Consider the following 27,019-nt stretch of genomic DNA (forward strand, 5'->3'; position numbering starts at 1 on the left):
CATTTCCACTTACGTGATGATATCGTTTCTCCCCCGTCGGTAATTACTTGCTTACACGCTAACTTATGATATTAGGAGTAATACAAAATTGCGTTACTGATTTAAAACCGTCTCAACGACTCGAGAATTAATCCAAAATAATTTATCGCTATAATTGCTGCATTCTTGGGAAATTTCGAATTCCAAAAATTTACAGAATACGTGTAATATGTAAAATATGTATGAAATATTTAAACTAGAATACTTATTATGATATTTAAAGTAGCATTCCTTCACCTACGTTCAGAAAAATATAAAAATGCGTAATCGTAGTCTGGGGATCTTGCTATTTTCGTTAATTTTTGGACGTCGATATTTTCCTTAATTAATTTGAACGAACAATAGATGATATATCAACTTTCCCACCGACTGCAGAATTCATTAAAGATATTTTTCGATCAACTAATCGAATAAATTTCAAAACTGATATTCTAAGATTCTAATAATTCCTCGAGATCGTCGTCGATGGTTGAACAATGAGAATTCTACCGCAATTTGTACGAATGACAAGGACTTGTACCGTGAGCGATTAAACACCCGAAATTCAATCGATAAACCTTTGAAATAATGTTTCTCGAAACGTGAAATTCTTCCGAAAGATCGTTTATCGTTTGAATCGAGTTTAATGATAGATATGATCAATAGAAGGTCGCACCGTTATTCGTAGATTAATTAATAATACGTTTTCCTTCGTTTTAAATTACTAGATCGATACCGCTTATTGAGACACACACGTCCGTTTACTTTAAATACGCGATAGTACATAAATATTACTACCGAATGGGCTGCCAAGCAAATACGCCTTTGAATAAAGACAATTTATTCGGAAAAATCGTGTATAATCTATAATTATCTAAAATAATCGTATCAAATTGAAATTGGAATTAATCGCTTGCCAACCCATTCTATAATGTACGATTCAATTTTCCGCGACATAACGCGTAATACAATCTTGGAAAAAGGATAAAAAGAGAAAAAAGTGGTGAGAATTAAAGACTAATAAAACGAGCCATGTAACGGCGACGATTCATCGATATTAAAAAGAGATTACTACTCTCGGTTTCGCTATCAGCCTCGTATTCTGATCTACTTGTTGCCAATCCTTTATCGATTTCTCGATAACGTAAAAAATTTCTCTCAACGTTATCGTATAAATAAATTTCAGTGTGTATTTATGCCTGATGATACTTGTACGCCTCGTCACCTGTGCGATTCATCGAGTTCTTTTTTATTTTCCTTTTTCTTCTCGAAATAGCCTTTCTCGAAACGTTCGATCAAATATACTATATTCAAACTGAATCATTCGGTAGAGAAAAGAATGAATCGTATACCGATTTGTGCGTATCTCAGGACGGGTTTCTTTTCGTATTCGTACTTAAGAGGAAGAATTATGTATATATACACGCAAACATCCGTCAAAAAGTAAAAGTATTATCAAAACACAGACTTTCAACGCTTCCTAAATGCATCTATTCCGCTCGAGTCCCATTTGAGAAGAAACTTGAACAAATTAGGCAGACGATGACTAATTACACTGCTCAAAATAATTAGGAGACCACGTTCCTTAACGTAATTATATAATTTATATAATTTATATCGTGGAGTTTTCGAGATGTAAATTTGAGTTTAGAATTCATCGACCACTTTGAGCAATGCGATATATATTCCAAAACGAAATTGGAAGATTGTCACTAAACAAAGAACACATTGACTGCAAATAAACTTCGACTCGATCTTACACCTTATTTTTTTACATTGCCCGAAACAACCAGAGGATTATATACGTGGAAAACAAACGAATCGAGTATCAAGAATGAAAGATATTGAGAGTATCTTTCAACATATTAATCAGGTTGTACGAACATAAATAACCCTGTGATTATTTTGAGCGTATCGAATTAATTCGAGTTAGAAGACTGATTGAAAAACTTGAATGCCTCCGAAATTTGCTGCAAGAAACGAAAGAGAAATGCTCGATTCCATCAGAGCAACGTTCCTTTCCCAACGAATCTTCGTTATGTCGGAATTTCTCTGCGTACATTTTCCTTACTTAATAATGCTCTTACTTTCATTATCGCGTGTGCACGCGCCCGTTAACTGCTCTAAGTACACATACAAAATTACGTGCACGCGACCCCAATTACCGACGTGAAATTGCACCGTTTACAAATGTATCTACGCGCACGAGCATTGCATATATACTAACGCGTGAACGCTGAAAAAATCGTGCCTTGCATTCGTGTACGTCGATGGTGTAAGTGTACTTAAACACACAGACGCACCAATTGAATAAGGAACAGCGTTCGATAATGGTTATAAGAGAAAATGAGGATTCTACATGCGAACAAACTTTTCTCGATACACATTTACTATTATACTTTTTGCATTAGATGAAAAGGCAATACGAGGCGCTGCACACGTAACAATGACTATGTTTTATAATGAATTTCGTATGCAGAGGATCGCATATTTCGATGTATAACTACATTTAACGGTTGCACTTCTTTTCATTTGCAACAAGAGCATTTGCAAAGTTTCTCTCGCATATTGAAGGTTAGGATACGCGAGTATCAACGGTTCGTCTCTCTCTACTCCGAGAAACCTGAGAAAACATACGTCAGTGTGCTTTTAACGCTGAAAGTCAGCGCCTTCTCTCGGCGTAGCACTCTTACAAACGAGGGCGAATCTTACGGGATTTGCAGACGAAAAATCGGCGTCAAAATCACGGAGCAGTTTCTTTCTTGCTCTGTTTCCTGTTTTAAAGCAGCTTCGGGCAGCACCTGAGCGCCCGTCGGCGTCGTCCGCAACGACGACGGCGCACGGACGACGACGTCGATTGATTCACACTACTCGAGTTCATTTTGGATCAGCTGGCTGGCATCTCCGAGTTTTGGCTCTGCGACAGCTCCAGCAGATGGCACTCTGATAACGGTATCTGTCTTGTGCGGGCACTCTGCTTTTTCTATAGTTGAAAGGAGAAGACGTTATGATAAAAATTGCAAACTGTATTATACGATCTTGTCAAATAGAAAAGAATTAACTCGTAGAATAGCGAAGAAGCAGTTTTATGTTATTTGGAAGCAAATTCGGTCCTGAGAGCTGTTTGAGTGGAGACTAACTCCGCCATTTTTACTATGTATCTTAAAAATGGTGGCTAGGATTAGCGATAGAAAGGAGCAGTATCCTTAAGTTGATCGAATATCTAGAATTCCAAATCGCGAATATCGCTTTATAGAATGAACTATCTCGGTTATCAATGAATCCTTTTTCCATAATTTCTCTCTATAGTTTATATTTAACATATGTAATTTAAACACGTGTAGAAATAGAAGAAAAAGATCCACCTGTCTTCGGAATGGGAAACAGCCTCTGTTCTCGTTATTCGGTGGCGGATGGTTGATCAACAGATCAGGAGTAGGTGTGTTGTTAGGACCTAGCACGTTCAGTTCCTTAAAACACTCAGTCTCTATCATCTGGAATAAAGAGGGCCTGTTTCACTGTGCAGAAAATAGAATCTCTTTGATCGAACGGAGCATAAATCTTTATGATAAACGAAACTGCAGTCGATCAGCATGTAAATCGCTTTGAATGCTAAAATGGGTTCGTTGGGACGATAGCAGACTGTCTATGACGTGCCAAGGAATGCTTTTGGAACGCCATATTTTTCGATGTAAGTGGTGGAACGGTACGCGTTTTACTTGTTCACAGCGCAGCGTCAAGACGCTTGCTATCTCTCTGTAGTGCTGGATATAAACACCGAAGGAACGTTAAAAGGCTTACCTCGTTCTGCCACGGGATGGACACGCTGCCAGTATTAAATTTACTGTAAAAGGTGTCGTCGGTCGCGTCCAAGTTCACACCTTTTACCGTGGAAAATTGTTCGATATCCAACACGTCCTTAGCGTACACCGCGTGAGGCTGTAAGCAGAATCGATCAACGATAAGGATTTCCATAAAAAACACGCAATGATAGTCATCTTTAATATATATATTATATTATATAATATATATATATAATATAATATAATATAATATATATAATATATATATATATATATATATATATATATATATATATATATATATATATATAGTAATCTCGGTAGAATACTAAATATTTGAACGCAACCATATACAAAGTATCATATAGTATTTTGATATTTTATTTAATCTATAACTACTCGTGTTAACGACTGTATATGATAAAAGAAGGGTTTAACAGACTTTTGTAAATAATTAGCACAGAGGAAAATAACGAAGAATAATTTACGCTAGCCAAGCTAAGCTTCGAAGGATCTGGAGGATTTTTCTTAGCACAGGAATATAAAAGAAATGCCAGTTTTCTCAAACGAAGGAAGACTATATATATAAAAGGCAACGACGACAAAGTAAAATCGGTTTGAACGACACCTACTCACATCCGGCACAAACGGCGGTTCCCACATACCGACCTCGACCCTTTTCCAGTTCAAGCACTGAAAGAAGCTATGCAACTTTACTTCCTTAGCACCGTGTCTGCCGCACTTGCAGCCTAACCTGTTCTTCGGACTCTTCTTCAATAATTGCTGACACAGGCTCTTTGCTTCTTCGGTAAACTTTGTGGAATATCTTTCTTGATCTTCTTTCACCCTCCTATCCACCTCTTCTCTCTTCACCTTCTCCTTCCTGGCACGAAAGGGAGCTTGACCTTCGATCATCTCGTATAAAAGACATCCAAAACTGAACCAGTCCGGTGAAAAGGTATATTTCTCATTGTCGATCACCTCTGGCGCCATATATCCAACCGTTCCAACTCTTCCTGTGACCATGTCGCCTTCTGTGATTTCCACAGCCAGACCAAGATCAGATATCCTTACATGACCATGATCGTCTAACAAAATGTTTTCTGGCTTACAATCTCTGTAGACGATTCCTTGCAAATGCAAGTGTTCCAGGCCACAGACTACTTCAGCTGCGTAAAACCTAGCGCGGTTAATGTCGAAACCAGGTTCTCCACCCATGTTGTAAATATGAAATTTCAAATCTCCTCCATTCATAATCGTCAGGACTAGACACAATGCATCCTTGGTTTCATAGGCATAGGCTAGGGAAACGACGAATTTGGAGTTAATTTTTTGCAAGATGTTCTTCTCTATGAGTACCATGGCTTCACCCTTGCGCTTTTTAATTCGTTTCTTCTCCAGTTTCTTGCAGGCGTACATTTTGCCTGTTGCTCGTACCTGACAAGCGCATACTTCGCCAAATCCACCCTTTCCTAGCACCCTGTACATACGAAACGTCTTGTACGTGACTGGCTGCGCCTCTAGCCACTTCCATTGAAGATACCTGGCAGAGGAGGGCGATCGTTAGAATCGATATGAAATATGTACTGATAAGAAGCTAGATGGTGCTGTCATAGACAAATATTTGACGATTAGTGAGCTCTTAATAGGACGCTTTGTCGGGAAGATGCAGATAAGAACGATTGACAGGTTTCGTTGGAAATTCATTGGAAATTCATTGAAAAGGATGAAACGGTTATTTTCGGTGGTAAATATTTCACATCTTATTAAATCCAAAACGTTCGCAACTAATTACAGCTATTCACTAGCAACCAACTATTATATTTCACCATAATTTTTGCCTCTACTAAGATTTATCAGATATGAAAAATACATTTTCCGTACTAAGTATGTAGCCTTCAAACAAGTATGCTATACTACATTTTGTTAAATTCAGAACCATCAGAATACGTGGTACAGTACTGTCATCGTCATGTAAAATCCATCAAATATAAAAAATACCTTTGCTCTATCATTTAATCTCCAAACGGAAATATCGTTTGAAATTTTACTAAATTCGAAATCACCGGAATTTATTCGTGATTGCGAGAGTGTGACAAAGATAAATAGGTGTAACACCCCGAGGAAAAGATTCCAACGTCGAATTGACTAGGTGGGAAAAAAATGAAGTTTAAATAAATTACCTATAGAAATAAAAGCTGGTTTGGAAAGCTGAAAAAGGTTCGCCGGCCAGAAAGTTTTTCACGGTCTGCGCGATTTCAACAAAGAGCTCCTTGCCGCCAGTGCCGAGTCTCTCCTCACACTGGGCGATCAAAGAATCGTTTAGGATGTCGACGACCTCTGAGCCCTCCCTCTTCAGGTATTGCTCGAACAGGTCCTTGGCCAGCTCGGTCCGATTCTCATCCATCTCGATCTCGTACTTCTCGATGGCGTCCAGGAAAAGATTGTACCGATGGTAAGATGGCTTCTTGTCCTGGCAAAATTGCCTGAACAACAGCCTACCGATCGGTTGTTGATCCACCACATAGCTGTACCTGATGTCTGTACCAATCAAGCGGGCCAATGAATAACAAATGGTTGTTGCGACTTCTCCTACATAAACGATGGTAATTAAAAAATATATTTATTTTTTGTTGCATAAAAGTTTATCGGGCATTCAACTACCATCGTCCTCGCGTTCGAATTCTATCATTACGAAATGCTAATGATTTTTAACGTTCTTTTCTATCTGTTTGTTGACACGTTTAATACAAAATGTAAATACAAATACAAAAATACAATTTGACAATCTTCTCTTCAACATTGTATCTTTATTCGCGTATTCCCCCTGCAGTTTTCCAGCAAAGAATTTGATAGCTCTGTATTTAAATTTCTATTTAACTCTAGAACACGTCGTTACCAACAACTTAGTAACATAAAATTCGAAATATTCTACATTGTTAAACATCTATTGTTAAAAAATAAAAATAAGATAAAAACTATTTAAAGTTCTTGCTTGAAATTTTTCGCATTTTTCATCTACGCGAGCATCTATCGCGAAACACTGTGCATAATAAAATCGGAAACACACGTTTTAACGCAGTCTAGTCGGTTTCTCAAGCATTAATCAGTCAATTGTACGTCGTGTTAATTTCTTTACGAGCGATCGATGGGCTCCCATCGGTTCTCAATTATTATGAAACGTCGCGTCGCATCGCGTCGAGAATCGCGTGGGATTAATCGAGTTGCACGAGGAATATTCTTGGCTCGTGTTTGCTAGGGAAATTCTGATAATCTGCGGCCATTTTCGACGTGATTTCACGATTATCGGCAGCCCTGAAATCCATGCTTGCTTGAAATCGGTTGCTCCCAATGGATTCAACCTGCCGACCGAGGAATTAATTTCGCGAAACTCGGCGACGCGACGCCACGTATCGATTCGCCTTTCCATCGTTGCATTTTATTATTCAGTTTCACGGTGTTTCACGTTTCAATAAATATTTCATTCCGTACAACGATTAATAGAACATTCGAACCCGCAACGCAAAATTTAATCGTAAAAATAAGTTTCAGTCAACGAGTACGTATTGAACTACGTATTCGATCGATCAACAAATATCGTTGTTATTCTTTTCGAGGAAAAACTGAATTGTTTTAAATTGCACTCGATCGAGCGATCTTCGTAACTTAGACATCGGTCTTTTCAATCGTTCGGGTCGGTAAATAACGGATGCTAGAACGAACGAATGATGAAATGAAACGAGCAGAAAACCAACAGGACATGGGAATACCGAGCCAAAGATGCTCGTCACTAACTAATTAAGATCAAGTAATTAACGTCAATATCTTGTAACGTGCAATTGAGAAACAAGATTTCCCATGTAAAATTGTAAAAAGAAGAAATGTCTACATTACTGAAGCTTTAAGTTAAACCACTATCCAGAGGATTACATGGAATCCAACAAATCCTCTGGTTCGATGAACAGGAATCTTTCTCCCTGAGATATCTCCCCCTTCCAGCGACTATCCATCCAATTTCAATCACAAAACATCCCACGAAATTGGTTGTTCGACGATCAATCAACCGTGATTCATCGATCAGGCGTAACATTTGATCCCTAACGGGAGAATTCGAAGCGGAAGGTGGTCTAAAAACCTAGCGAAAGGAGACACTTTCCGAGCCTTGCGCTCTCATCACGGCTTAATTAACCGAGACAAAGAAGCTCCAACAGCTTCTTATCTTAATATAGCTTTTCACGTTTTTTTTGTGGCCGCGTGACATTCGTTAATCCGACACAAGGTGGTCGAACGGTGACGCGTTGATTAGCCGCGAGATTCACGGGGAAAGCGCGACTACACGAGACAGCCGTCACAGCAGATATCGTGTACCGCAATTTACCGATTATGAAAATTGTTGATTTCCGTGTCGTGAGATGTAAATATAGAAATGATCTAGTGGTATAATACAATATATTTCGATAAATTGCCAATTTACGTAGAGCGGAGGATATGGCGGTCTAGGGATAGTGAATACGGGGGATATAGGAAAAAACACAGGAAAGACGAAGCGTTACGCGAATGTGGGATACAGAATATGAGGAACGAAATATGAAACATGGCACGTGGAATGGAAAGATGAACTATGGGAAGTGAGATGAAAGATATGGAATAACGGTATAGTTGTGGGATATAGGATATAAGATAAGGTATAGGAAGTACGAAATGTGGGGTGGAAATGTGAACTGTACAACGGGCTTGGCAGAATAGATATAGGATAGTGGATATTAAATGCTGGATATAGGGTATATGTACATAAAATATGTGAATAATGTGAAAAGTGGGACAGAGAATGTAAAGTGAAATATGCGACTTTCGATGTACGAAGTACGGAAAATAGACAATTTGTTGTGGTATAGGTGATAATAGGATGTGAGACGCGAGACGTGAGATGTGAATTATAAGATGCTTATAGGGTTTCAGATGTGCGATCTAAGTAACGACGAATAGAGGACGAATTTATTACTGGATCAAATTTCATTTGAATGAGCAGAATTCGAGCAAATACAATTCTACTGCACAACGCGCGTGCGAAAACTTACCCAGCTTATCTTTTAGGCCGATGCATTGGGAAATGTGTGGAAACTGGAGTATCTTTCGCCATTTTTTACTCTTACCCTTGTTGCTGTCACCACCGCCTGCAAAACAACGATAATACGATTAAGATCGATAAATTGGAATTAAAACAAAAACCATCGAAACACGTTTTATAAATATCGAACAATTGGTAGTCTGTTAATTTATCAACGATACTAACGTTATATAGAGGAAAATAAATTGACGAGGGAACGGCGATTTCCCTGGCTCGAAGCGTTTCGATTACGCAACAATTCTCGTCTTGCAAGACTCACGCTAATTAAAACTGCAATAGAGGAGTCGTTTCTGCGATTTCGACGTTGCAAAGCGGCACGTTCGTAATTGAAATTGTATGGTAGTTGATAATTTGTGTAAGGTAAAAACATATTTGATTCGAGATCGTGATACTTTATACAGATACATTTAAAAGTAAGACTAAATTGTGGGAAACGCAATATTTATTTTTCATATAATTTCCATCTTTTTCTTATATGGGAAATTAATCTGTTTCTTTTCTCTTCCTTTTGTAAATAATTCGGTACGTTCGTAAAAGGATTCGATGAAATATTCTCAAATTCTCCCCTAGGAAAATATTGCAAGTAATAACTTGCATAGCCCATCGACCTTTTTTCCCTGTCGCGACCACCTTATTTCGAGCAGTTTCTTTTTTCCGCCGATGTATTCGATCATACGTGTCTACTATAACGTCGGATTGAATTTGCTGTTATATATAATGAATACGGCAGAGCGCAGCTACAGAATTCGAGGTAGTTTTCGACTTGCAGGAAACCACGATTGAAGAAGCGCGATTCCGGTTGAGGCAGCCGGTAATTAATAGTTTCCAAAGTATCGACAGGACGAAGAGGTTTTATCTTTTCGCTACAAAAGCCAATACGGGTGACCAATGAATCATTCGGTACGCTTTGTATCTTTTCAATTGACTATGTGATAAAACTAATGCGAAATTGATGACTCGTCAGCTTTCTCTGGAATCAACGGTTGCATATATTTATTTAGTAAGAAACTTGCAAGTAACGGCTATCGATCTTACACGTTACTACGTTGAATTAGTATCATTATCAGGTTTATTATCGGTTTAAAAGAATCGTTTTTATCTAACTCGAAGGTTTGAAGTTATTCTAAATTATCCCACTAATTGACAGTGAAACTAGGAAAATTATTCGGCGCAATTAAAAGCTTGTCAAAGGAAAAGAAAAGGAATAAGAGGAGAAGAGGGAGAAAAATATAATTTTATCGTAGAAGATCAAGCGAATATGATGGAGTAAGAACTGTAAAACCAACAGCAACGCAAGTTGAAGATTATTCTTTAATGAAAGAAGGACAAAAGATTTCTGATATTACGAAACTCGATTGTCGTCGAGTATACGATGATCCAAAAGGTTAATAAATTAATTTTTGTTGACAATACGAATTGAAAAGTGTCCAAGCCACTTTCTTCCTTCATTGACAAAAATATCGTTTAACTTGATTTAAACCGTTTCTACGATAAAACAACGATCGAAGAAAGGAAGGAAAGACGATTTTACCATTAACAAAACCAAAGAAATATCGAATATTTCATAAACTGAAAGAATTTCCAAAACGCGATTTATAAAAGAAAGGAGTAGAAAATTAAACCTAAAAATTAACCTTTCTTGGCTTACAATTCGAGCGTGGTATCTTCCAATCGGCTTTCGAGTTTCAAAAGGGATCTGTCCTATTTCGGTGCAGATAGGAACGTATAGTACGAGAAGAAAGGGCAATGGTGGAAATTCAGTCGGGGCGACATCGATCGTTGTGGAAAAGACGAGATGGAACTGACGATGAGGTAGATCGATAGACATCCAGGGTAGATTTTGCGCGAACAACCGATCGCGTTTCCGCGAGCGTGCACTCGAATCTTGCGGAGGCGGAAAAGAGGAGTTGAATCGCGTGGTTAGATCAGAGAACGTTGTACGTGGTACGTTCTCGTGATAAATCAGCGACGACCATTACCTACTCGACGGAGGACTTCCCTGCTCTTCTTTCTTTCGCTTCCGTCTGTTTTTCCTCTAATCGTTTTCGTTGATCGAGCATCAAGATTAAAGACAGTTTGACTTTTGGCTTTTTAGATTCTTGGTTTTTCGAATTTTTTAATTAAAGACATAACGATCCGAGAACAGTGAATTTATATTTAAAACATACTGACTAAAAATTTCGAATTATAAATTTCAAATACATATACGTATTAGATATATATGTATTTTCAATTACACCTATACCAATCTAATCTATACTAATTAATTATATTAATTAATTCATTACTGTAATATATTATTGTATCGTCGCTATTTTCTAGCTTTTTACAGGTGGAACAGCTTCGATCGATTTCCGAGATTCTTTTGTCATATTTTTGTCATTACTACTTCCTATTTATAACACAAGAATATGTATATATGTGTAGTAATATAAGAATATAATTCTTATTCTTAATTATGACAGATTAATCTTATTTTTTATTAATTAATTTCATTTATAGACGCGATATATGGTTGTTAATGTAATCATGTACAATATACTCTATCACGTTAGTCAGCAAACAAACAAACTGACAATATGAAATATTAACTGGTTTCGTCTTCGTTTTGCTCCAGTCACTATCTCTATATGTATTATCATTGCCACAGAATTGTTATTGTATTTGCCCCGTTATGGACTTTAAATAAAACAGCGATAAGCGAGTCTTCCTTCTATGCACACCTCACAGAGCTTCGATCAACACGCTATTGTTGTTGAATATATTCAGCAGAGAAACCGAAAAATTCCATCCACGAAACCATTAAAAACGAAACCATCGACATACGATGAAAATAGACAGAGAGAAATAAAAGCGAACAATTGCAAGGCACAAATGGGCAACTGGAAAAAATAAACAACTAATTCGAGAATGAAAGCGAACGATCTAAAAATGTAAAAAAGCAATTGCAGAAAGTAAGCAGACAAATCCAGAACATAAATAAACAAACCTAGTAATGTAAATAAATAGTAAAAAAATTTTCCAAAAAAATATACCCGTAACAATACCTGTAACAAATTTTTACTCTTGCGTTTTTATTCGCCCAATTATTTTTTATTTCTATCTTTACCGCTATGTTTTCTTTATTGCGGTTATTTTCTGTCTTCTCTTTTTTACTTTTATGTTTTCTTTACTTCGATTATTATATCTTCCTTCTCTTACTCGCTGACATCGACATTTCATGTTAATTATACTACACTACCATCTAAATTTCTTAGATTAATATCATTAGTTAAACTAATTTTAACAAGAACGATGCAACCAGTTACGAAGCAAGGAAAGCACATTTTAGAAAATAATGCACATAACGCAAGATGCGATGGTTCGTTCGTCTCGCAACTGTCAAAAATACATTACAGTATTTGCACTTAATAACGTACAATACAAGCGGAATAAATTTGCAAATTAATGGAACGGGGGTAAATTCTGAGTGTACGTGCGAATAGAAAGCGAGGAATTCGTGGCTCGAGTGCTCGATGAAATCGTTTTGTAGACCATCGTTATGATTAACGACCGTAATGATTTTAAAGTCTCTAAGAAATTTTTGTACGACGAATTTCAGTAACAAAACCCAGTGAATGCAAATATCGAAGGTTCCAAACGTATAACGATGGTAATTAGAGGAAAAACATTCTATCGTATAAGTTTCCCCTTCGTTAGGATTTTTACTATTGTGTAATATTTCTGCTACGATGAATTTCAGAATATCAAGTTTTGTATTTCGAATTCGACAATTGATAAAGCTAATAATTGTAATAGTATTGTACGGTATCGTAGCGGTATTGTAGCTAGAAATATATTGTAAATGGATAAGGAAGACACAATGGTGCCGAATAGTAGCGAACAGTAAGCGTAGATTTTTCGATTTAATATTTCTTGTACGACCCGATGTGCGTCAAGAGAAACGTGACGTTTCAAAATAGTCGCTGCCTCTTTCCGGAATTGCAAATGCAACCAGATCACGTTTGCAACTACCGGTACACAGAAATTTATTATATCCATTCCTGATGGTTTTAGTAAAAAAAATTAAAAAAAAAAAGGAAAGAAAGGAAGCTAAATAATATCGTAGAATAAAGAAGCCGCAACGACAAACTCGTTAAACCTTCTAGGAAATTTATTTTTCAGCTGTGAGAATAATTTTATTTTGATATATATAAAAATATTATCTTATAGACCGTGGATGTTTATGCACATTCGTGTTTTTATAAATATAGTGAAAGAGGTGTAATTTAGGAATGAAACGCTTTTAACTACTAAATATTATAAAGAATAATATACCTTTATAAATATAACAAATGCCAAATTAATCTTTGTCTACTCGTTAAATTTTCCACTTATAAAATCTTTGGAAAGCATTTCTCAAAGATTAAGATAATGCTCCTGTTAAAATATCATTGCTCGCCGAATGTAACAATCTGCTCCAGTTTCTATTCTTCTTTTCCAATCTTCCTCCACGAGCAATTATTCCCAAATTCTACGTTTATCGATATTACTCGATATAATTAATCGAGCAACTATATAATCGATTTCGGTTCTGATAATATAAAGATTCTACCGTATATATACATTTATAAAGTTCAACGAGACGCGGACGATGCGATTATAAACTCATTGACGTCGTTGGCGCATCACGCGAGCCCATTTACCTACTTCTGCCTTTGCCACGCAACACGCTCTCTCTTTTTCTTTCTTTCGATCTCTCTGTTCGTCGATGCTTTCGCCATAGAATACGAAGAGAATGGCTTGCCACTACGCTAATTAAAATTCGCTACTTCTTCGAGCCAAACAGCCGCGCAACACGCCCATTCCTCGCGAACGAATCGATGGAATCTTCGCTATTCCTTGCCTATGGTTTATCGCATTTCAATCGGTTGAAAGGTGGACCACTTCCCCTTCGCGAAGATTCCTTCACGCTAGAAGAGCTTCGATAAGATTGGATCGAGGTTCCACGAGTTTATCGGAGATTCTGATGGGGGCTTTTACGGGGATCGTGGTCCGAAGAGGTTGTTTCGTTGAATCTGGAGAATGTAATCCTTTCTGCTCAGGAATTCTCTCTTTTATGCAACGTTTCTTTCTTTCTTTCTTTCTTTCTTTCTTTCTGTTTATCAGAACTTTCTTTATTCTTGCCTGTTTGTGGTGGCGATTTAAGAAAATCAGAAGAATATGTTTATTTCTATACAGGTACCTGCGAAGTATCAGACACAATACGAGAATATCAGATTAAGAGTATATAAAACAGAATAAACTTATTGAGAATGGAGGAGTCCTACGTATTATTAAGTTATTATTACAATATCATCTTATTGTTTCCTGCGTGTAATTGAATATTCTACTGTTGCACCGGCCATTCCATCGTGCAGATACGAAACGAAACATATAACTAGTTTTCTAGCCAGTGATATCGTTTTACACGCTTACAAATCATTCACTTTTTTTATATAATAAGCATGTCAAGATGTAAGTTTATGTTTATAAGCTTCTACATTAATTTTTAAACTTGCTTCGATAAAATTCTGCGGTAATTTATTTCTTTGCCTATTAAAAACTGCCCGGCACGCACGTTAGCAACTCAATAAATATTATTTATTATAAATTTCTAGCACGCGCATTTAAAAGGGCTCGCCACCACTGAATCAAAACCATTCTCGTCGCCGTGTTTCATTGATAACCATCAGAAACGTATCTATCCTTGTATAAAACCTCCCCCGATTCAACACGGACGTAGAATCGACTCGAGACGGTTTCGCAGAACATGCATATAAATACATATATATATATATATATATATATATATATACATTAGAGAGAGAGAGAGAGAGAGAGAGAGAGAGAGAGAAAGAGAGAAGAGTTCTGTAATCAGTTCGTACGGCCGTGTTAGAAGTTAGTCTAATTAGTATTCCGCTTGGCGCGGCGGTACCGCGGGACGCTTTAGGTAAAGCAAAGTTTAGCTTCCTTAACGACGCCGCCTTTGGACTTCGCATGAAATCTGCAATTACCGGCGGTGCGCGGGCGCGAGCACGCTTGTGAGCGCGTGTCAATCCTCGCTGCACTTTATTGCACGCGATACAAAGAGCAAGAACGTAACGTAAAGTATGCAGTTTAATTAGGATCCTGTGCCGGTGCAGGTTCCCATTAAGCCATTTGCATGTAAACCGTTGGCGCAGAGTGGCCTGGACCAGGGGCCGTTACTGCAGCCTCTCTAATGGCAACGTAATTTCGTATACGGTGAATAAATATTCGTGGGAATATCGAGCCGACTGTTGGTCACGAGTAGAACGAGTATCGTGCAAAGTTTTACTATATTTTTCCTTCGTTTCCCTACGCTTGTATATTTCCGCGCCCGAGATTTGAGAGGTTTAAAATATTCTTTCGCAAGTTGGACTGAAAATGGAACGATTCGTAATTTGTATTAAATTTTTTTATCAACGAATTATTTGACCGAATTATTTGACGAGTCAAATTTGAAATAAAGATTTTTTAAATATACAATTTTAAGAGATCTTATGAACATTATGAAAACGAAGGTGCAGCAACTGATATTCTTATTAACTTTTTTTTTTATGAAAAATTGGAAATTGATCCGGTATTAAATTTTGAATCTTCTATCGATTAAATTTGAAATAAAAAGGTCCTAAATATAAGAAATGTTTCGAAAAAAATATATACAAAAGAATTTTGTAATCTTAATGATCGCTATTTCTATTGAAATTTTTATGTATGAATTAACATTTATATGAATAAGTTTACAATTAATTGACAATTTAAATCTGGATTTTATATAAATTGCCGAATATTCCTAATCAATTACCAATGTAACATCAGGAATTTTGGAATTTGGATAATGAAACGCGTGATTAGCCACGTTCGGGAACTTGCAAAACAGTTCGGAAAGTCGGCAGGATACCACGAAGCCATTTAATTATCCTAAAAACATTTCTGCCGCAAAGACAATTTAGAACGTGCTTTATGAAAACTTGCGAGCTGTCCGCGCGTAAAATTTACCGGTGGATGAGACCGGCGCGTTTCAACGGTGTAATAGTAAACGTTTCGTGGAATTCACTTCGATCGGAACGAAATATCGTTTCAGTAATTACCGTATACCGTCTACCATTGAATTTCTACAATTTCTACATTGACAAGACTTTATATGACTCCAGTGAAGAAATGTTCAAAATGTCTCTCCAACGCTGTTATACGCATAAGCTCTTCGATATTTCGTTAATAGTTTGCGTTAAAAAAATATTTCTGTTTGAACAGCTACTGTCTATCTAGTTTGTGTTCACATATGATAGTTGTTCGCTATCTCAACAATGGACAGAAGACGTATTACGGTGTTTAGTATAACTAAGAACACGTGGTGTACGAGGCAACAGCGTTGTATCGCTACAACGTAACAAAACAATTACATAAGATGGTATGGAACAAGTTACATACGGAGCAAGAACCGGAAATTTAATGTCAGTGCTGATGATACGGAACGTGGGCTTCGTATCATGAAACCGTATCTACATATATGTATATATATAAAACTCTCGATACTTGGCATAACATTTTTCCTCTCTTTTACATAGCTGTGCAGAGATTCTCAGTCTAGGATTTAGCGATTTCCTAGATATCTATGATCGATAAATCGATAAAAATCGATACGACAATAAGCAACGTTTCAGTTGAACAAATATTATGACTTCTGCCTTTATATCTAGTAAAAAGGAAACATACGAGACTTCGCTTTTATTGACTCGCATCCACAAAAGCTAACTTTTAAGAGGAACTAAAGATTAGATATTGAGAATAATGGAACCCTCGTATGAATCGCTTTCTGAAAACACCAGACGACTATAAATAAATATAAGCTCGTCTACGAGCAAATAAATATGCCTAACTCGACGAAAGAATCTCGACTCAAAAGATAGCACGCAAATACGTAGTAGTTCCGGTGGCAACAAAGCTGTTGGTCAAATGATACAGGTGTCATCCACTTAGCGTAAAGGTAGGTTAGTATTCGCTCCATGGCAAAAGAGAAACACGGCAAAAGACAGAGACGAATGACATTTCTACAGATACACAATCGTCTACACAGCAAATAATTGAGCAATTTAAATGGCGGACTATATACATGAAAAAAGAACAATAAAAAATGATGTTGATGATGATTCAGCGAAGAAGAATATAAATCGCATGCTAAGGAAAGGAGAAGAATGTAGGTGTTAGAACAATTAATTTTAGGTCTTGGAGCTATCTCAAGATAGAAGCGAAAGCTATAAATGCAAACTTTAAAACCAATATTTCTCTGTGTTAAAGATATCCACTCCAAATTGCAAGAAACAACTTCGAATCGGTACTTCTAAGTACTAGTAGTACTAGTAGTAGGTAAGAACTAAGAATCATGTACATGAAATTAAAAACCTACTTCTCTGGGTCATTTATTTCATTTAAGCCTTTAGATAATAACTCGTCACTCACCTTCTCTCGCTTTGAGGTACACAGTGTTTGCTACGATGTTCTCCAACTCCATCAATTCCAGCTTGATCGAGTTTACGCGGCCGAATCGATGGAGAGAAGCCTGGTGGGCGACAAACGAGAGGAAGAGCGTAGGTCTCGAGCGGAAGTCCGGTCGGCTGGTATAGTTTTCCGGGGTTGGTCACCCTGTCGGGCTCCAGCAGACCAGCTCCCATCTGCGGCCCCAGGACACCACCAGGGCCGAGAAGTCCCCCTTCACCGAGGACCAAGGACAACAGGAAGGACGTCGACAAGCTGTTGGACGGCTTGGTCGAGTCAAGTCGAATTCGAGGTTCGAGGTCGTCCGGCGTAGGTCCCGCTGTTTCTGGTGCTGACACCGCGGGGAAACCACCTATCGAGTCGACTCGAGTTCGTTGGCCCCCTCTGCCGGTCAAAAACCGACGTTTCCCGCCACAAAGTATGCGTATACGTATATCGAGCAAAGCATGCACGACGTCAAACGGGTTACACGAAACCGGACTTTTCACTTGTCACACCGTATCGTGTTGGTTTCCTTGATTCACGGTGTACGATCCCAGGGTCAAGGAGCGGCTTTCTTGCGTAACGTTTGTACCAGCGAGTTTCTTCCGTATCGATCGTGGATTTAGGCATTTACAGCGACGCGTGTCCACATCGTGACCTTCTCCTATTTGCGAAAAACAGACACGCCGGATGAAGCTTCATGGGGATGAGGCGCGATCGGTAAGCCGTCACGCAATCAAGCATTCAGAATGCGCAGGATTCTTCTTCCACACGCTGCGTAACCCCTCTTTATCGCTCTTCCACCCCGTGACTGAGGACGAAGCTCGATCGCAGCGCGCGTTCACATTACAAAGAAACTATAGTGTCGTGTAATCACGTGCGACGATGCGTCGTTGTCTCTCTTTCTCTCTTTGGTATAGTTCGTGTCGCTTGCGTCTCCTTTAAATATCAACAGAGATTGTGCACGAGACACACCGCTAACGATCCCCTCGAATAATCGTTACAACAGCAAATCCTAGTGGCGCGTTAGCATGCCATCGTAAAAATGTCACGTGTGTTCTGCGGATTCGCGTACGGACACGACACTCGTAGGCACGTAGCAGCAGTGCCTTTCACTTTAACGACGGTGCGAGAGATGCCTCCGCATGTGCTAGATGCTAGATCCTTCTTCAACTTCGGATCGGGGCTTCGATCGTCGATTCGTGAATGTCGAGAGACTCAACACCCACAGAGATTCGTTTCTTCCTTTCCCTCGATATTAGAGCTGCAACAGGCAGTTAGAGAACCATTGTAACCTCGCGTACTGGAAACACGAATTTGATCTTCGGCCTATGCGACGAAGATTCTTTCTATTTGTAAATTTCCGATCTCCTTACGTGCGGATGTCGCTTCGTCGAGCGTTTAATGTATTCCTCTTTGCATCGATCTCTGATGTACGTTCTGGAATAAGATTTCAGATTGTTCGTGTTATTAGTGTGAAAGGATTCGCTAACGTCCACAGTGGCGTAACCAACCGTTTTGCCGAAATCTCTACCGACACCACTTCGCTGAACATCGTGAACGGGAATTTTCATCACTTTGATCGCACCATTATCAAAATAAAAAATGTCGAATGCAATTTTTCTATGACGCTTTGCTTTCGAGAAAATTAAGTTTCAAACTTTGTCACGTATACTTAAACTTAATTAATTACGAACTAGGTATACGTAAACGATCTACTTGCTTTACACGCGAAAATAAGTAAAAACCGTGAAATAAAATTTTTCCGTTTCTGGCCCCATTTTCTACAAGAAGGTGTTTAGTTAGGAGTTGATCTGGTACACGCACGAGATACATTTTTAAATTCATTTTCCTCGATAAATCTGTACATTTTTTATTTATTTCCAAACGTAGAACAACTTGCTATCGATTATTTATTATTGTTTAATTTAGAATAAACCAAGTTCAAGAATACTTGGCAAATTTTCAAACTTGATTTTTTCGAAAACGGAGCGTCATATAAAAACATTTTATTCTACGTTTTTGACTTGTTTTCCTGTGTACATTCCTCTCCATTTCGCTTATACCGTCAATTCGGCGATGTATGCGCATGTACGTGCGTCTCAAAGGGATACGGCTGACAGTAAGTATGCAAGTACACAGTCAAAGGACCATTGCCATATAAAGTGTTCGCTACGCCACTGGTCGTTTGGGACGGGAACGAGAGGATATCTCGATCGTCTGCGCCGGTCGTTCGTTTCTCCGTGTGGCGTGAGTGAATTTTAAAAATCATCATGCTCCTCGCACCTCCGCCGTACTGGTTTATCTGCCGCGCGCAACAGACGCACGCACTTATCGTCGCGCGTTCTGCATGCGAAACTACAACCGCGCACATGTGCGTGAACACTGGACGCAGCAGGTGCGCTACGGGGATAAAGATAACGACGCGACTAAGCGCACCGTCGGCGTAATATCCGACGTGGTAATCTAATAACTTTTTCCAGAACTCGATTCCCACCGATCGTCTCTCTTATTTTCTCTCTCTCTCTCTCTCTCTTTCTCTCTCCCCCCTCTCTCTTTTCAGGTATTTCTTTTACATGTACAACGTGGTGGCGGAAATCACTCTATGCGATATAGAACGCGAAAATTTTATCTGCGAATATAAATCGAGAACATGATATATTTACATTTTTCTTGCGAGATAGATAACGTGGATAGTTGAGTATTTAACTGTAATGCAACGCTATTCCATTTCCCGAGCGTTTCTAATTACAAAATTAGGCGGGTAATTTAAAATATTATCAAATTTCCGAAACATTTATTTCTAATTTTGGATACAGTTAGCAATTATAGCACACTTTTTCTTTAAAGAGTGGAAATCCAAATTTACAAATTATTCTGTGATATATGCTAAAGAGGTGCAATTTGTTTAATATACTTAATGTTTTTGTAATTCTTTTATGGATATTCTAATCGGCAGAAATACTCAAGATTTCATCACTATACCCTCTATATCCCCATACCTCTATCACGGCCCAATCATGAACATAGCCGTCGAATCGACTTCCAACGGAATTAGATTCAAACTAGATGGATTCTCGTCAAAGTGGCTCTTACAACTTGCTGCATTACACCGGTAAATCCTATTAAACTGCGACGGCTAACGAATGGGTAACCCGACACGGGCTCTAAATTAAGTAACAGGCGAAAAAAGGAGGAAGTGGGGGGTTAGGCAGGAGGTTGGCAGGCGGAAGAGGAACGACGAAGATCGTTAAAGGTTTTAAATGCTTTTTCTCGATGACGCAATTCCAGTACCGTGGAACCGGATTAGGAAGCGGTGAGCAACGATGATAACGAAGAGGAAAAAAACCAATGACAATAAAAACGCGACCGCAAAGGAAATAACGATAGCCGGTATTTTCCCCTGACTGATTAAAATTGTTTCTTAAAAAATCACCTGTGTCGTATTTGATATTTGAAATATATCTTCTGTAACCACGATCGTTTTCGATCCACCTTGTGTTTCATTTTTAAGCGTCGAATGGATAATTCGATTACTTGGGCCAGAGGTAATATAATATCTCTTTCCACGTAAGCGATTCTGTACTACACAACCATTTCACTGCAGGTGACTAGAGTAAAACGTCGATCATATTAATCACCGGGCAGACTGAATGGCTGCGTTCTGTTCGTTTAAACGAGAGAAAATGAAAACGTTACCGATACACTGATATCAGGTTAACCGGTTAAGATTTTGCTTCGTTATCAATGAATATCGCTCCAAAAAATTAGTTCCATGAATTGTTGGAACGAAAACAAGGGTTACTTAACGAAGTGTTCAAGTGCTTCTTGACTTGTGGAGTTGATGAATGAGTTGATCAATGTAGCTTCTAGATGGTACAAATGTGAAATAAGTTCTTTCTATCTCGTTTAATCCCCTTTCTCCTTTACCAACCGATGAAACAATCGTGTTGAAAGGAAATAAAATGCTCAGTGTCACGTACGGTTAGAAGAACGATTTCGAATACACACACAATACGGGAAACAGTGCTACCGAGGAATATTTGCTTCCTATCGACTGACTCGCGGCGGATTATGAGCGGAAATAGAACCAATAATCGATCGATCGTGGTGGTGGTCGTTGCAGGTATCCATCGTATATAGGTACATAATATTATATACGTGAAAACATTGATATCCGTTGAAAGTATCTACGATATATCAGTCGATAATGTGTTCCATACATAATAAACGCTATATATGGTACACTCTAGAAGATACACTCTAGGTTCAGAAGTATTAGAATACGTGTTAGTTTCGTACAAAATATGATGATTCGTTTAAATGTTGCATTCGTACAAGACAACGACGCAAAAATTTGTACGAAATATTATTTTACACAGTCAGAAGAGAAATATGATGAATATAAATTAAGAATCATATATATTATACACATACATACATACATACATAATTTCCTGACCTTGCTTGTTAGAAAAATGTTACACGAATTAGATGTAAAACTGAAAAATGTTTATATTTAAAATCTCAATTGAAATTCGGAACTGAAAATTAAATAATGTAAGTGTCAGGATTGATTGAAGCAATGATTTGTAAGTCATAGTGAATGTAAATGAAAACCGATTTAGTTATTATACACGAGTTATTACACACAGAAATAAGATTTTTCTTGTAACGTTGAATATGTCTACGTATTGTTTGTTTATTTTAAGATTGCACAATCTGTTTTTGCATAAATTTCAAAGTAGATAATGACTGTTAAACGGTAGTGTACATATATATATCATATATAGCTGGTGTAACAGGCAACGAGAGACAGAGAAAGGCAGAAAATTAAGAAAGGGTAGATGACAAGGGATCATAAAATATTAAGGGAAAGAGTGAATAAGAAATTTATTGAGAAGAAATATATATATATCTTTCTATGTATCTCTTCTCTCTGTCTCTCTCTCTGTATATATATATATATATATATATATATATATATATATATATATATATATATATATATATATATATATATAGAGAGAGAGAGAGAGAGAGAGAAGAGAGATATATAGAAAGCGAGAGAAATTAATTCTTCCGTATCAACGTGAATAGCTCTCTGTCGGACAGGAAGAAGCTATCAACAACGCGACAAGAACCGACAATAAAAGTACCGACGGCACGCGCGCAGGAAATACGCAACTCGGTAATACGGAAACGAAGATCCTTTCAAATGCAAATCTAAGATTCTATCATGGATACATCTCTAATGGAATAGTTAAAAGTGGTCGAACAGCAGGAAATACGCAAGAATGTTACGCTGATCAGATAATCAGAACGTCCGTATTAAATTGTATTGTATTATAGAAAGTAATTTTTAACTTGCTTTTAAATACATATATAGCTGTAGAAACATCCATGTATCTAAATCAGAATGTTAATACTCGTTAAACTAGTCATATGAATATAAATTAATTCGGATTATTTGCTAAACAAGAAGATTGTATTTTAGACTCGACACGAAACAGAAACTCATATTTTCACACTAATACATCAATAGAATATGATCAGTCGCAAAATGCTTAAATGCAGTTCTAGTTATATTAGGTAAATTAAACATTTCTATGCTTAATAGGTTAAATTCAAAGATTGCCACATGATTAGCATGTAATTACAATAACACTACTTCTACCTTGGTATACTTTTATTAAATTAAATTTTGATACAAAACAATTGATGTCATCTATATACTAAAAGCGAAAGAAATACTATATCGAGTTTGTATGCATGTTTGACGTAGAGTCGGAAAGAAATGCCGAAAATTCTAATCATGTGAATAATTTAAAAAAGGAAATTGATTCCTGACTGTCGTAAAGATCTGTCAACGATCCATCGTAAATCTGATAAACGTTATAAACACTGCTTAATTCTACTATGTACTTATATACGAATTGCTATGCATACGTACTACTCGCATTTACATTTACAGTGATTCACACTATTTTAATCTTCTCCTCTTACGCTCAGATTGATGGAAAATTTCAACCATGAATTATCAAGATGTAAATTGTTTACGTATATTTGCCGGCTGAATTTGAACGTCAGAGAATTTGTAGAAATAAATATCGAATAATGTAACACCATTGATGCAGCGCTGCCTTCCAAGATAAGAATTTTATACCTGGTTGTCGAAGAAAGCGCGTAAAACGACGATAAGTTATGACTACGTTTTCTCCAGGAGCAAAGGCAAATTTTCAAGGTAATGTTACGTACCCCTCCATTAGAAAATAGGAATCGGTATCCCCGGGAGCAAACCACAGCGAAAAAGCACGCCGCCTGCCGATTAGATGTGATACTCATAAATATCGATTATCGTTAAGTTAGATAACAACGAACTATCGACGATTATCGATTATTTCCGATATTTTATCGTATGATAATATTACAGACTTTTTTATTCACAATAAAATTGTTAATTAAAGATTGTAAAAGCTTGTAGAGTTCTATTCCAATTACCTGATCATTTTACCATTTAGTCGTCGTACTACTATAACCCTGGATTTCGTTTTTAAGAAACGATATTCATTTCATAAATTTAAAACTAAAGTACAGAACGAGTTATTATATCGAATACAGTACAGTGAATAAGAGTAAAGAAATTGGTACGATGAATACCAAAAACTATTCTGTAGTACAATTAGGTCCTAAAGCAAAATTGTAATTTTTTAAAAATGAAAATAAATAATTAAAATAAAAAGTTACCAAAAATAATCGATATGCCATTGATATTTTTCCATCTCTATCCTCGGCGCAATGTACGTTTTTATTTTATTATATTCCGCTATATTGTTTTCATAGAAACTTACTTATTCGATCGATTATATAATTCCCATTACTCTCTATTACTTTCTCCGTTTCTCTCAACATTTTTCAAGCTTTTCAATCGCGTTTTTATGATGAGAATTTTTATAATTTGGGCGAGAAATAATCTTGGAGAACATTTGCTAACCTCCTTATGTGTATATCATATTTTTGGAATTCCCCCCACCCACCCACCATTAAAATAATATTACGACAATCTGAATATATTTTGTTTCATAGTTTGTCAATTAATACCTATCAAATAGTTTCTTTTTTAATTACATTACTCACATAGAGCGTAGAGTGTTATCTTGATGATAAGGTCTTTCTAATTTGACTTCTTCAAACGTTGAAAGGAAATAATATAGACTAACAAAAGTTATATCATTGGTTAAATAACTAGTTAAATAATTTTATAAAAATGGAATACAAGAATACATGGATACTTTGCGTCGAGCAGAATATAACAACGCGAGTAGACGCGGAAACCGCACCAATGAAAGGGGCGATTGAATGAGAGACAATGAACGCCGATGCGATGGCAGCGCGGGCGAGTTCATTGAGAGGGAGAAGAAACTTTTGCCCGCGAATCGAGACGCATTGTGGAATGGCAGACGTGTATTTCCCTGGTGTACAAGATGCCTCTTGTACACGTGAGTCAAACTAAAGAATCAAATAAGGGGAAACAGCGGGGACTGTTTTACCATTTTTATCAATGCAGATTGGAAACGCTTCCATCGCCGCATTTTGAGCGAACAACTTAATTTGACACTGTCGGTATGTATTGCCGCTGTATATATTCTCCGTTCCCCTCCTTCTCTACTCCCCTCTCTTTATGTCATTGCACTAGCGAGAATAGCAATGACAGGACTGTAAAAGTTTGATAATATCAATGAACTGAATCATATTTTTATTTTGATATAATTAGAGAAATTCAAGCCAATTATGAGTACTTGGATCTTTCATATTTTGTTTATGTGTTATAAGCATTATGTACGATTTTGCATCTTTAATACGTTTTGCGCTCCGTAGGCAGTGAAAGTGGCGATAGATCGACAATAAAAATGGAAGAAAGAATTTCCATTCCATGAAGCGAAGGAAGATAAGTTTCAATCCGATATTTCAAAAAAATGTCATGAATTAGATGCATTTTTATTTTTCTATAGTTAAATATTCTAAGAGAGTCCTTAACCATCGAACCTTCGTTGATAATCTTAATTATCTCGTGGCATGGAACGCGTTAATTTCCCACACACGCGCAAACGTCCGTAATTTAGTAGTCTCCGAGGAAATAAAAAACATCTATCTTCCATGAACATAGAAACATTTAAACAATACGAAATATCCTTAGAGGTGACACCCGAAAGAAGCCCGCCTAAATATTCTCGTGATGGAAACGTGACTTTGCGACAACCGATCACGAGACGCCGCACCGCGCCGGCTCTTGAAATCTGTCACACAAGCAACACGCACAACCCATTATACGCGACACTAAAATAACCACCAAACCCATAATAAGAATATCATAAAATGTGAATATAGCTTATCTAAGCTATATTATTCTAAGCTCGGAAGGAAAAGGGAGAAAGTAAAGGATTCGAAAGATGAAAAGTGGAGAAAGACGCCGCGTTACCGACGGAGCGTGTCGTGTCTCGCACGTCATGGGCACGAGTCAGTACGATATCGTTTTGTGAAACACGAGACGGGCGTAAACGATCTCAGGATGATTTCTATGGGGGTACAGGCCGGTCGAATTGGAGAAGGGAGGACATGTTATGGCGTTCGGTACATCTAGTATAATGTAACACACACCGATAGCAGAGCACCGCGCGGTCGTAACGGCGACACGAAGAAAGCGCAATGGCCGACCACTGCACCTCCGCTGGTTGCTTCGATCCTTCCTAGCCACGAGGATATTTCACACACTTGCTCTATCTCGTTCGAGGATCGGCACACGCGCATGACACGCCTTGTCCGAGACTTTCAGATAAATAGGAGCCCCGGATGTTTTTATTCCGTGTAACGAATGCAGCTAGGGACGGTTCGTACTGTCCGATCGTATGAACCCGCTGCCACTCGCACCAGACCGTCACGCACCGTCCCGTCCGCTGGATAGAAACCGACTGACTGACATGCTTCTTCTCGAGCCGCGATGCACCGCCACGGATGAGAAGGTTAGGTGGAGGGGACATGTTGGGATCCGAGGACGACGCGACGCCTCCACCCGATCAACGTACGACAGAGACACAGATAGACGCGCGGACGACTCCGATTGGGCGTGGTAGAGTCCCTAGACTCGTCTTCGGATACCGACCGAGGGTGCGATCTTCTTTAATCGACCGTTCGCGCGCCATATATGAACGCGCTATTTGAGTTTTGGACGTATCGGATAATTAAAGAAAAAATATTAATACTACTTGACAAATGTTGCTTTTAAATAAACATTGAAAACTTTTCTTAAACAGAGGAATGTGGAAGTAGACGGTAGGAAGTGCTATTTTATGATGAGAAATGGATAAAAATTATTCGATATTCGTCAAGAATTGATTTAAAGCGATTATAAAGCAACACAACAAATAGCAAAAAGTTGTCGGAAGATACGGCGTACACATATGGATCTAAAAAATGGTAATTCTATAAAGATACAATACCTCCAAATTTTTCCCACATTTAATTTCACCGATTTCAACTTTTCCAATATATC

At 37.8% G+C, this 27,019-nt stretch overlaps 1 protein-coding gene across 3 annotated transcripts; it reads right to left on the minus strand.

Moving 5' to 3' along the window:
- Positions 1–1,643: 1,643 nt before the first annotated feature.
- Gprk2 (G protein-coupled receptor kinase 2) lies at positions 1,644–26,464 on the minus strand. Of its 3 annotated transcripts, XM_069121811.1 has the most exons (9): positions 26,128–26,459; positions 18,846–18,909; positions 17,452–18,733; positions 8,900–8,995; positions 6,005–6,362; positions 4,458–5,364; positions 3,820–3,957; positions 3,384–3,512; positions 1,644–3,001 (listed from the first exon to the last, which is right to left on the minus strand). In XM_069121811.1, the coding sequence occupies exons 3-9, from the start codon at positions 17,501–17,503 to the stop codon at positions 2,906–2,908; spliced, it is 1,776 nt and encodes a 591-aa protein (XP_068977912.1). In that variant the 5' UTR covers positions 17,504–18,733; positions 18,846–18,909; positions 26,128–26,459; the 3' UTR covers positions 1,644–2,905. The 3 variants fall into 3 exon arrangements, with proteins under 3 accessions (XP_068977912.1, XP_068977914.1, XP_068977915.1); XM_069121813.1 differs by lacking the exon at positions 18,846–18,909; XM_069121814.1 differs by lacking the exon at positions 1,644–3,001 and having other exon boundaries at positions 3,384–3,528; positions 17,452–18,909; positions 26,128–26,464.
- Positions 26,465–27,019: the final 555 nt, after the last annotated feature.

This window comes from Bombus flavifrons, chromosome 10 (assembly GCF_040668555.2).
Source record: "Bombus flavifrons isolate JBK064 chromosome 10, iyBomFlav1_principal, whole genome shotgun sequence".
NCBI classification, from domain to species: Eukaryota; Metazoa; Arthropoda; class Insecta; order Hymenoptera; family Apidae; genus Bombus; species Bombus flavifrons.

Excerpts from the sequence above, each read along its gene's own strand:
- Gprk2 (XM_069121813.1), bottom strand. The coding sequence starts at position 17,503 with ATGGAGTTGGAGAACATCGTAGCAAACACTGTGTACCTCAAAGCGAGA. Across the intron at positions 6,363-8,899 it reads CGGCCTAAAAGATAAGCTGG|ACATCAGGTACAGCTATGTG; the intron begins GTAAGTTTTCGC and ends TGATTGGTACAG. Across the intron at positions 3,513-3,819 it reads CCATCCCGTGGCAGAACGAG|ATGATAGAGACTGAGTGTTT; the intron begins GTAAGCCTTTTA and ends TCTTTATTCCAG.